This window comes from Filicampus tigris, chromosome 19 (genome assembly GCF_054856515.1).
Source record: "Filicampus tigris isolate MCC_2025a chromosome 19, RoL_Ftig_1.0, whole genome shotgun sequence".
Classification (NCBI taxonomy): Eukaryota; Metazoa; Chordata; class Actinopteri; order Syngnathiformes; family Syngnathidae; genus Filicampus; species Filicampus tigris.
In genome coordinates this window covers 2454491-2466951 of record NC_141235.1, presented here as the reverse complement: position 1 = coordinate 2466951, position 12461 = coordinate 2454491, and the positions used below count along the sequence as shown (strand labels likewise).

General features: G+C 46.0%; 1 protein-coding gene across 2 annotated transcripts in view; it reads right to left on the bottom strand.

The window, feature by feature from the left end:
- The window catches only part of etv4 (ETS variant transcription factor 4), a 37733-nt gene that overhangs the window by 13423 nt on the left and 11849 nt on the right, over positions 1–12461 (bottom strand). For both annotated transcript variants that reach the window (XM_086016595.1, XM_086016594.1), the window contains one exon: positions 11370–11423. In XM_086016595.1, coding sequence (XP_085872721.1) covers positions 11370–11423 — 54 coding nt within the window. The remainder of the gene's footprint in view (positions 1–11369; positions 11424–12461) is intronic.

The following is a 12461-nucleotide window of genomic DNA, read 5'->3' as shown; positions in this document are numbered from 1 at the left end:
GGCTAGCGCCTCTCGTTGCACCAGCGGCGGATATTTTCATGGCGCAAACAGCAGTTTTTAGGAGGCATGTGAAAGATAATAAATGAAGAACTAGTATCTGTAGTATCCATTCGTGTTGGTTGTAGTAATGGCGTTTATGTGACAGTTGAGCAGGGTGGCTTGGTTTTTAACTTTTCTAATCATTCAAATTTGTCAGGTGCGTTAGCAACACGCTTCTCTGTTGGCGGGTCGGATTAACAAGGGAAATTTGTTTTGACTTGACGGGGACTTTAAGACTTTATTGTAATAACAGGGCAATACGGAAACCTTTGTTTGGTGTCACTCGAGTGCGATTATATACAAAGGCACGATGCAGGATATTTCTATTCAAGCGCTTCAACGCCCTCTTTCACACGCAACACAGTGCGTGCGTGCGCAGCAAACGCACGGGCACATTCCAGGCACAAAGTCTCCTCTCCCACTTTGCCTTGATGCTTGCAGACACAACAGTGAACTTCCTCAAAGCTAAACAAGTCTGCCACGAAAGCAAACGTCACACCTGCGTGCCAACTATGCGCACGCACGCAAAAATGGGAATTCTTTCCTATTTGCATCCAGATGTTGACTTTTTTTTTTTTTTTTTTTTTTTAGAGCAACGGGACAATCTCGCGTCAGCTGATATTGACCCAATAGGGAAGCCTCACATCTGCGCAGTCAAACCAAGCTGTCAATCAAAGGAAAAGCTGGAGGGGGTTGAGGGGGGGGGGGGGGGCTCCTGGTGGAACTTTCTAATGCACCCCACCCCCGTCCCTCAAAGAAAAACATCCAAAGTGAAGCTTCAAGCTGTGCCGAGGGCTGGTGTTTATTATGTGAGGGGAGGCTTTCGGCCCGAGACGTGTACAGGATGTTTTTCTGGTCCCGGCAGGGTAAACAGCAGCAGCTGTGCACTTCCACATGGGGGAGGGGTGCATTCATTCATTCATGTGTGTGTCTGGAATCTCTGTGGGCGTGTACCTGCGTATGCGTGGGGAGGGTGGGGGCCAGCCCGGATAATTGCACGCTGCGCTTCATTCACAAAAAAACAGACAAGCAGCAAGCATGTGTGGCCCAAAAGTGAAAGAGAGAGCTTGGTCGTTTTGGAGGAGATTCCTTCAAGAAAAAAAAAAGGAAATTCTGCTCACCGGTTCATGAGTAGACGAACAACAATGTCGTTCATTTTTTTTTTTTGTTTGCTCCTTTTACAGCTTTTAACACAATACTTATTTGCTCTAAGTCGCACGCGTGATTCCCGAACAGCGACAAAAATAACTCTTTCGCAATTTGGGAGGTCGCAACCTGCAAACATTTTGTGAGGAAAAATGTTGTGTAGCTACGTTGAATTTTACAAGGAAAAAAAAAAGCCGCTAAGTGACGAAACATTTTGAGGAAAAAGTTCTAAAGTGACAATACCAAATTGATAGATTATAGAGGAAAAAAAGTAGTAATTTTATGCCAATGAAGTCACATTTTTTATTTAAAAAAATGTCATATGTAGTCCATTTAACTAGGGAAGAAAAAGGCTGGGCTATACGACTGAAAAGTTTACAAGTATTTCATATTGGTCAATAGTGATAGAATGTTTTTTTTGTTTTTTTTTACTCTTCAAAATAAGGACCACAAAAAAAAAAAGGCTGAATTTAAGTAAACTTATTCTAACATAATACTTTTACTTTAATAAGAGGTCACCACGAAGGTGTTTAATCAGGGTTAGTATGCACAATATCATTTCGTTGCCAGAGTTGTCCTGAGTCGACTGGTCAGTTTTGGCGAGCTTCCTCAAATCAAACGTGCACTTCCCAAAATAATCCCCGAATGAAAACAAAGGCGGCGCTTGGATGGCGTCCACATTTACACGGCAGCGGCCGCCATGTAAACGGAAAGACGGAGCGAGAGACCCATGTTCCTCGGGTGCTTTTTATTTGGGGGCGATACCGGCTCCTTTTTCGATGCTTTCGTCTCACTGGCGTGTGACGCGTCAAGTCGTGTGACTCAAGTCCCCCGCCTCTGGCCTACGAGCATTATCGGGAGAGCCGGAACGTGAAATTTAATCGGACGATAACGAGAAACGACGAAACAAAGCAGATGTTCGGATTGAAGCATACCAGACGGAAGATTCCCGGCAGCTAGCTCAAAAGGCCTTCTCCTATCTGTTTGCTGGAATTTTACGGCAACTGCCTATTGTCAGGGGCGACAAATGCGGACGACTCCCAACCGACTGAAGGCGGGGATGGGGAGGGGGCGTACTTTTACATATGTAAATATCCAGTGTGGTCAGAAAGGTGACGGTCATGGCTGAGTGCTTTAGGAAGTGAAGGGATCATTACATCAGAGGGAGGGGCTTCAGGGGCTTCCCATTCAACACACTCACCGCAAACAAATCACAAGAGGCGTCCGGGCCGGGCCGGGCCGGCACGGGATGCCCCCCCACCCCTCACCCCCCTCCCCCGCCGCCGCCGATCCATCCAACACACATTGCCACACAATGGGCCTCTCGGCTGAGGCGCACCAGTGGGAATAAATGGCGAGTGGATTCCTGTGGGATTCCCAAAACACACAAGCGCGGATGCGAGCGACTCACTAAAATAAGCGTCCGTGAACGACAGCAGTCCGCAGGGACACGTTGGAGTTGCGCTTTCAACTCGTACCGCTTTGCTTCGTTTAGAACGCTAACATGCAACTGCTCTGAGGAGAACGGCCCAATACTGCGCCGCTCAACAACATGGGTAAAAAAAAAAAAAATCGTTTGCATATCGTCACTGTCATGTGAAAAACACCTATCTCCATATTTTTTTTTTCATTTTCTTATTTTTACATGAATCAATGTTTCCATGTTACAAGTGAAAAATGAAAAAGTTTCCAAAATTGGAGATAAGCGCTTTTCACGGGACAGCGACGATATGCTGCCAAACAACTGCAGAATGTAATTGCCTGAGAAAGCATGAGACCACCAAATTAGGTCTTACAAAACAGCAATTTTCCATCTTAGAGCCACGAAAGGTAATGTAAAAAAAATGTCAACCTCATTCCCACTGAACTCAACGTTTAAAAAAAAAAATAAATACAATTTTAGATTGAACTGCTCCTCCCACGGCGCGTGCAACTCGCCTGCGCCAAATTCGATCGTCACTGTTTATCCAAGCCAACAATTGCATAATCACGCATGACAGCCATCGGAAGCGTGTTAATATCAGGTCAACAAGTCCTTGCCATGACTTGCACGTGTTCCCAAAGACAAACGTCTGGCAGCCGCGGAAGGGCGGCCCCACTTGCAGGGAAGCCCGGCGTGAAGACACAACTGGATCTTTCTGGACACTCTTGAACGGGATGTTTATGCAAAACGCTGCCAAGTCTCCAGCCTCTGGAAGGCTGCAGCGCACGACAGCCTCGCTGGCAGCAACTCAGCGGACATCGGCCCGAGTGTCAAACACCGCCAGAACCTTGTGACGTGAACAAAGAGGGGGGGAAAAAAAAAAAAAAAAAAAAAAAAGGCACAGACAAGAGCCAAGTTCTTAACTCCTCGGGGGTTTATCTGCTTCTCGTCGGCCGCCATTTGCGTCGATCAATGAAGCCACTGAAGACGATTCTACCACGCTGGTTTGAAAGGTTAAAAAGGAAGCTATTGATTGACAAGAATGGCTAATGACATTAGCCACACAACAACGCAATCAACAACCGTAAACATTAGGCCAGATATACAAGCGCCGTTCACACTGCCTGGAAAAGTCGGTTTTTTTGGGCCTTCCGCGTTAGCAGTCACTGCCGGATCGCTACGTCGAGGAGACTACAGGATTGCGAGAAAAAAAAAAACACACACACGCACACACAAAAGCAATTACCACGTCATCAATCTATTTCTGCTTTCTGGCATTGTAAATGACAGAGAGACGGCGAGGCGGGAGAGGAAGTGTGGCAACAAAACGCCATCCAGCCCTTTCGCTGGAGTGTGGCGCGCCTGCAAACATGTGCGCGACATGTGCGCTCCTCTCGGGTCGGCGCGCAGTCAGCGAGGCCGGCCAGGACCGGCGCGTCGCCGGCCCGCCGACGGATCCATTAGTGCTCTCCTATCCGATGTATGAATTTTTGAACGGCGCTGATGGGAAACTCGGACGGGACGCCTGCAGCCTTGTATGCAAATGAGGTATTGTTTATTATTTATTGTTTGGCAGAACGGTTTGAGGCGCACAACCCGACGCAACTGTAAAACAAGTGGATGGGTCAAGCTCATCACACATGACCATGGTGAGTTGCGTAAGGACGAGCAGTGGTACATTTGAAAGAAAAAAAATGTAAAGAAAGGCGACGAGTACAGCAACATGAGCAAAGTCAAGAATTGGAAAAGCGGCCTTTTCCCAACAGCGAGTGGTGAAAACGTTGGCTAACAGGATGCGCGTGTGACTGACAGGCGTCATACGTTGCCCTGCTTTTCTGCCAATGTCACACTTTCACTTCCCCCCCCACACACACACACACCCGCCCCCCTCCCCGTGCGAAAAGCGCACTTCCTGTCTGCCACGGTGAGAACCGACTCGTTCGCCACACGTCAGTCCAAATGACGGCAAGTATTTCCGTCAAGTGACAAGTCGACTTTTCGGGGATCTGCGCTCTTAAAACTGCTGCCTTCAAAGCAACCAAAATTGGGGAAACTACCTAAGCCAGCATTTTTTGTGTTTACAACGACCGGTAAATCACATCAAGTCCTTTACAAACGTCTGATAGCTTAATGCTAATCCACAATTTAAAACGCCATGGACAAGCTAATGAAACTAGCATCGTCTTTTTTTTTTTTTTTTTTACACAAGTATCTGTACTTCTACCTAATTGTGTGTACTTTTGCCACCTGTGACTTACAGGAGATCATTACGTTGTAAATTATTGTGTCTTTTGCAGGGAAGGCAAAGGCCGTTACGGATGTGTCCCACACTAAAGAGGGGCGATAAACCCCGCGAGCGCCAAAGAGCCTCGACGTGACTTGTCAACGTTTTGACATGCTCTCCCCGCCGTCCATTTCACTTCCGAATGTGCCGCGTTTGCGCTTCTGACAAATAGCCATCGAGCCGCTGTAAATCTGACGCTCGCGCTGCAGGACAATGCACGGCTGTCCTGGGACGCGCGCCGCCAGAGTGACATTTTGCTAAAGGCGAGGGCGGGAGATGCAATTAATCTGACACCATATTGACTCCTCACCCACCCCCCCCCACCCCCATATAGCCATCCCTGGCTTAATGTTTAATGTAGCAATCGATGCATCCACACGTTAGTGAGATGATATAATGAGCTCACGATGCTCGATGGGACTATTGCGCACGCAAGGAGCTTTTCGGAGGAAACGTCGGCCTAGCAATATGCGGGAAACGGCATGCCGCGTCGTATTCGACCACAATTTACAGCCGTAACTCCCCTCACAAGTTTCATTTGCTCCGGGAGCAAACACCATTTTTGTCACATTTTTAACTCATTCACTGCCATTGATACATTTACACAATACAGCCATTCAATCCCAGGTATTTATTTGTATTTTTCGTCACATTTTTTTTTTTTTCCCCAAACGTTAGGGTAAAAGAGTCTGGAAATGTCTGGCAGTGAACAGGTACAGAGCGCCAAGTGGCTAAAGTGCGACTATACTGTGTTTGGGCAAGATTGTATGACTTCATTTCTGACCTGCTTAACCCAAGTGAACAATTGTGCACGCTGTAATGTCATAAGAAATCATACAACGCCCAACGCACACACGTGCCAATTTAGCTAAAAGTAATCAAAAATGACTTGGGTATGCGTCAATTTAGCATATAAGGAGTCCACTGGCTTGAAATGAGCCACACATAATTCTTGCTGATCCTTTTAACAACCCCCATCGCCCCTCCAACCTCTCTCCTTCCCTCCCTCTCAATATCATGATGGGAGATCTCTAAATGCTTCACGACACAATTTGACCCGCATGTGTCTTAACTCTCTTTACTCGGGCTGATTTATCTGCACTTTATCTCTATCAAGTCATCTATCAGTTGCTGTGCTGGGGTGGAGGGGGCGGCTGAGGATCGATGCGCAACACTCTGCTGCTGCAAAAAAAAAAAAAAAAAAAAAAAAAAACACCAGCACGCCTACCGGCTTGTGTCAGCAGATCAACAATCACATGAGAAGATTCAAACAGGAATGGTGGGCAAAGTCGTCTCATCTTACTGTGAGGCAAACAAACAAATGAGGACTGAAGCAGACCTGCAATTTTCCTGATTTTCCTGGCAACCCTTGAACGCATCAGGCCAACAACTACAACTGGAAGTCTCCTCTTCTTCATCATTGTCATGCGCCTTTTCTGCATGCTTCCAGGAGGAGAAAGACGAGCCACACACGCAACACACACGCACTTCTGTCCATTCATAAAGCTATGCTGCTGATCCCACTTCACCCCCCCCCACACCCCCCCCCCCCGTCCAAGTGCTTCATGAACTGCTTAACGGCAATAAAGCAGCTCTTCAGGCCTCCTTATGCAACTAATTTGTTACTGACTCGATAGCTGTCACAAGATGGCGGCAAAGGACTACTTTTCAATTAGACAGGGCTATGGAATGACTAAATGAAGCTCCTCCCCTCACTTCAACAGTTTTTTGGGCACCAAGATCAGAATAATGGAGGATAGGTTGCCCAAATAAATGTACCAATAGGTGTATTTGAGGGAAGCTCATTTTCAGGGGAACACTGTAAATAAGTGACAAAATGGCATCAAAAGATGACGTAATACAGCAAAAAAAAAAAAAAAGAAAAGTGAGCTCAAAAACAAGCGTCTCTTAGGTGTCGTGAAAGAGGGCTCGCCAACCTCAGCGGGCTTTTCACAAGCAGCCCATTCATAAAACCGCTGCTGCGTGTGAGTTTGCTCGCGCGTTTGTGTGCACGCCGACTTGAGAGGACTCAAGCGTGCCAGCGAGCGGCGGCGCGTTGGTGGCTTGTGTGCTCGTTTCTGGCAGGCACCTGGCTGTTTTTGCTGTTGCGTAGCACCTCTATTTGGGAAAAAGAAAAAAGACTGCGATGGGGCCGCATGTTCAGGAAGTGAGGAAGAGGAGAGGGAGGCGCTCAGCCGTCCAACGGGAGGAGGTGCGCCTGGGAGACGTGCCACAGGGACGAGTACGTCCTTTTAAGATCGAGCCGTTCTAAAACTGTGGTCCACAAGACGAAAAGCAAGGTTGTTGTTTTGCTTTGCTTTTTTTTTTTTTACATAAGTCTCCAGGCTACTTACCTGTCTGGTATCTTAGCAACCAGTGCCAAATATGGTCATGCTTGCACCTGACCGCCATTGTCCGTGTGTAGGACAACGCTTGCATTAATGAATCATAACATCTTCCCAATGAACTGATTGGGACACTAATAGCTGCCATTTAGTTCTCTTTCTCTATTCACAGCACGTCGGTCATGAACAAAAATGAAACCAAAAGTGCAAATGAACTTATTAAGGGGCAAAAAAAATAAAAAAATAAAAAAAATGTGCACAAAAACTCTCGGTTCAGTAACGGAGCATTTGGAGCAGCTCCACGCCGGCTTCCGCTCGCCTTCCACGCCATTGACTCCAGCGGCTCCTTGCTCTCCTTCGCCCTCTTTCGCGTCTTCTCCCCGAAAAGGAGTGCAGCGGCGCTCTACGGCCGCAACTTCCTACGTAATTACTGCAAGGCACAAAACCAAACAATCGTCCCATACAGCTCAGAAATCACTGGATTAGTTCACATCTTGGAACACTCAAACTGTGTGTGCGTGTGTGTAAAGGAGCAGAGAATTCAACACACACACAGGAAGGGAGGGAGGGCTTTGGAGTATCCACTTGGAAAGAAGGACATGGGCGGGAAAGGAGGGGGGACTATTTTTTTTTTTTTTTTTTTATGAATGGAGAGCGAAGGAGCGAGCGGCCGAGAGGCACACTTCCTCTTACGCAGGCAAGGAAGAAAATTTATGAATGGCTCACGTCGAGTGTAAACAAAGACGAAGGAGCTCTCTGCGTATCGGCGAATGCTGGCTTGTGACCTCCACACGCAACAATATTCGGGATTCGGGAAGAGATCGTACTTTCACTGTAGGAAAATAATCCTTTTATTGTTTTCACATATTTTGCAGTTTAGTGACCATTAAACACGTGCGATGAGGGCGTGTCAATAACACATTTTTACTCCATTTTTTTTTCTTTTTTTAAATCAGAAATGCAAGTAAACTTTTCTAGATTTTTTGGCGAGGGACAAATTACTAATCTGCCCCGTTTTGTTCAGGCCCCAGTTCCAACAATGACACTTTTCCAGATTAAAGTGTTCATCACCCATTCGGTATTTTGCGCCGGCGGGCATGAGGTGCGTCAACATTTTCGCCGCTGTTCTTGCACAACAAGCAACACACCGTCAACATCTCCCCCGTCAAATCTTGGCGAAGCAGTCGGCAACTCCGAAATGTTCCGGGACCACCCCCGCCTGCCTCCCCTAACCCCAACACACACGCACACACTTTTGCACCACGGCAGCCCGCAGACCGAGCACGCGAGATAAATTCAACAGATGTGCAGGTATTGCGCAATCCCTCAGTCTGACATTCTGTTGTGTTATTTAAGTAGTTATTTTTTTTTTTTTCTGTTGGTGGCCACACCCATGCAGGTAACAAGCAGACATGGTAAACAGGCTCGCCGGGGCGCCGCATTTGTCCGCAGGCATCAATTAAACTCCAGCCAGGCGGGATTAGAGTCTGGCTTTATGCTATTATACACAAACTACACAAACACACGCTAGTTTCAATAACAGGTGAGTCACCTGCAAAGATGTCTTTCAATTCCAACGCTGGGTGAACTTTTAACACCTGGCAGTAGATCAAGACTGAGCCCATTCTTAGGGTTTAAGATCGTAAGGCCACAATAGTAACAAAACCATCATCCCTTGTGTTGACGGAAAAAGGAAACCAAAGGAAAAAAATAGACAAAAATCCCCTTCGCAACTCCAAAAAATCTGCAGATTTAAAAAAAACAAACTAATACTAATCTGTCAGGCACTAAGAAGAATATGCACTGTATGTAACAACAAAGTGAATCTGCTTATTCCAATAATACTATTACGGATTTCTGTCATTTTGTCAAGTATTTTCGTGGGTTCACTAGTCCAGTCTTAGTTTATTGAGGGATTGTCATCATATACATGTGAAAAATCTCATGATACCATAAAAAAAAAAAAATGTCACCAAAAGTAATGATCACTTTGTCTCACAAATTGACTTGGTCAGTGTCCTGGATATAAACACACACACACACACACATATATATATATATAAATATACAGTAAATACATGGAACAAAACTCCCACGTTGAACGAGGAATCGCCGCCTCGTGAATACTTTTTGCGGCATTTTTGTTTGGCGGTGTGCCGTGAGATTTTTCTAATAGAAAATATGCGTCTTGGCTCAATGAAGTTTGGGGAAACAATGGATCAGCGGTGGGCCAAACCAGATTCTTTCAATGCCAAAATCCCAACCTGTCAAGTCGCAAGCCGTCAAACCCACGAGATCTTCCAGAATAAACCTTGGTGTTCGTGTCACTATAGACGGCGGTCAAAGTTGAAGAGTCGGAGTGACTGTGAGCAGCAGGGACACTGTCTGTCAACACAAAGCGTCCCCTCGCCTTTAAATGAAGGGCCCGTCAAAGCGGAGCCCCCGTGACCCCGCAAATCACGGCGGGGTCAGCAGTTAGCATCAGGCCGACAGACGATTGGCTGACCGGGCCAGAGGAGGTTAAGTAGACATGACCCCTGCGCGCCCTCGGGTTCATCTGCGCTTCCGCCGGCGCTTTGTGGACTAATGGACGGCGACAATGTCGCGGGCGGGCATGTGTCATGCGGGGATCGTGACACATGCCGGTTTAAATGGCGCCATGTTTACACACAAAAGACGGCGGGCAGGATGTCCCTGTGAACCCTGCCGAAGGCTTTCACTTCTTTCGAGCCAAAGGTGGCGGTAAGTCACTCAAACTATGTGCAAGTTGCAAGTTAGTCTTCAAGTCTTAACTTTCAGAAAATGGAAGGAAACCGAGTCAAGTCATCACTTTTCCTAAGCAGGTCTTAACCCGTCCGTGTGTGGTGTTCGTATATTTGTTACTCAGCCAGTGTCTGGTGGACCCGCTAGAGTTTTGGGTTTTCAAAAAACAACGCAATCAGACCCGAGCAGCATACAAGGGTTAAGTCATCAAATCTTGCTTAGTCGCAACATGAGCTACTTAGCACTCTGTAGTAGCTAGCTAGCTTAGCTTCTGTTGCTTTACTACCTCATTCACAATCACATCATTTTCTAATTGCCCCAAAAAAATGTCTTCGTATTGTCTATAACTTTGCCTTTTCCATTGCATGCATAACCGACGGTTAATGTTCGACCATCTATCGGTTTGCTAAAGTGTGAAGTTCAGCTTGCCTTCTTCAGCTAATTTAGTTAGCTTACCTTTCTGTGCGGGCTTTAAATTGATCAGGTTGGATGTCGTAGTTGTTTTGTCTTTGAGTTGCAACTACTGCCATTCACTTTGCCCTGATTTTATCACAAACAATCCTTGAACGCAAATCTAAAGACATTTTGCGCATGTGCACTATCCGCGAAAATAGAGCCCATGTAGTTCAAGTCAAAGTCAAGTCGAGTCCTTCGTTAGTTTAAGCCAATAACGGCGCAAGTCTTGAAATTGTCACCTTAACAGTCAAGTCATGTGACTCATGTGAGTCCGCCACCTCTGCTCCAAGCTGCCAAACGCTTCATAAAGACGCCCACATGCACCGTCCACATGAATGGATGTTTGTACGAGGGCGCACCACCCCGCCTGGATCTTGAAGCGCCATTGTTAACAAAAGGGAAGCACATTCAAATAGTTTGCTTTCCCTTTTTACATCTTCCCCTCAAGCACAAAGGACCATCTTTGGACCTGAATCCGCTTTTTTACCGGTTTCCTGGGCCGGACCCTTTCGGCTTTTCAAGAGCATGCAAATGGCGGGCAGCACGGCACAATACCGAGGCTCTTTGGTGTCCTGGCTTTTGTCTGCCGGAGAGATTACAGTGAACCGCCGCTCATGGCGCACGATACATTCCAGAGCCACCCGTGACAGGTAAAAATGCACAATCTCGAGACACCATATCATTTTTTTCATCATAGTTTTTTTTTTTTTTTTTAGTCACAGAGCCCCCGCTTACACCGCCACTGGCCCACGTTTGACCTCGCCGTCCCAACAGCGGGCCAGAAACAACACGAGCAAGTCTAGTGAGACCAGATCACATGAGATAAACAATAAAATCTCCGGGGGTATAAGACCTGAAAATAATCTGATGGATAAATGAGCTCTGGGAGGACAAAGAAAGTCAAAGTACTCACAGTTCTCAGAGTGGAAATCCGGAACAAACTGCTCGTCGCTGTCAGGAACCTGAGCTGGAAGTAGAAGACAGAAAACTTCACATGAGTAGCCTGTCAACCTTAAAAGTGGCCTTTTCAGAGAAACAGACTTTTGTGTGAAATTAAACAACATTTTCAGAAAAGATGTCGGCAAGCCGGCCCTGAAATTTTTTACATCACAGTTTGGACAATTCAAATAATATCATAATTTAACTGTAACTTGAAATCCTGAGCCTAGGGCTGGGCAGTACAAGTACGAATAAGTATATCCTCCCAATATTTCATAATGGTCAATGTCGATACGTATATTGATTTTTTTTTTACTAGCCTTAAGGTAATTTTACTTCAACATATACTTAACCTTTAATAAGAGGTCAGTGCAACTCTGAAAAAGTCAAATAAATTGCCCAACAAAGATTATATAATCACTTTAAAAAAATAAAAAATAAAGTACTTGCTTAGAAGCGATTTGGCTGAAAAATGTTTCACAATACAAGTACGTACTTCATATTAGTCAACATTGCGAATTATTTGCAGTTTCTTACACACTTAAAATAAGAAAAACAGTTTTTGTGTACATTGAAATATAGTGTACTGTGCAAAGTTGCTCCTTCAGCTATGCACTATAAATGTTGATTTGCAGAAGACGCCACCCCAAAGCAGTATTGTCGATAGTTTGCCTGACCCTCGATTCCGTGTTAATACAATTCCAGTCCAGCGAACTAAAACACACTTGCAGTGCATGCATTACCATTGACTAGGGCTGGGGAAAAATATCGTATCCATGCCAATATCAAGTATCGAAACGTCAAGCCACTTCTGAAATTCTTCTCATTTGAAAGCTGAACCCAGACTTAAAACTACATCCCAGGCTTGAAACCCTATTTTCGACACCACCCCTCGGGCGCTGTGATGTAAGTGCAAGTGCAACGCAATGGAAAGTCACATGAAAAGCTTCCTGGCCGTCTTTCTCTTCAGCGTTTAGCTCAATCATTCGAGAGCAGCAAACAACATGCCTGCGAGCATGCGGCCCAGCGGGGGTGTTCTGACCTCCGCACCCCCACAGCGGCGCAT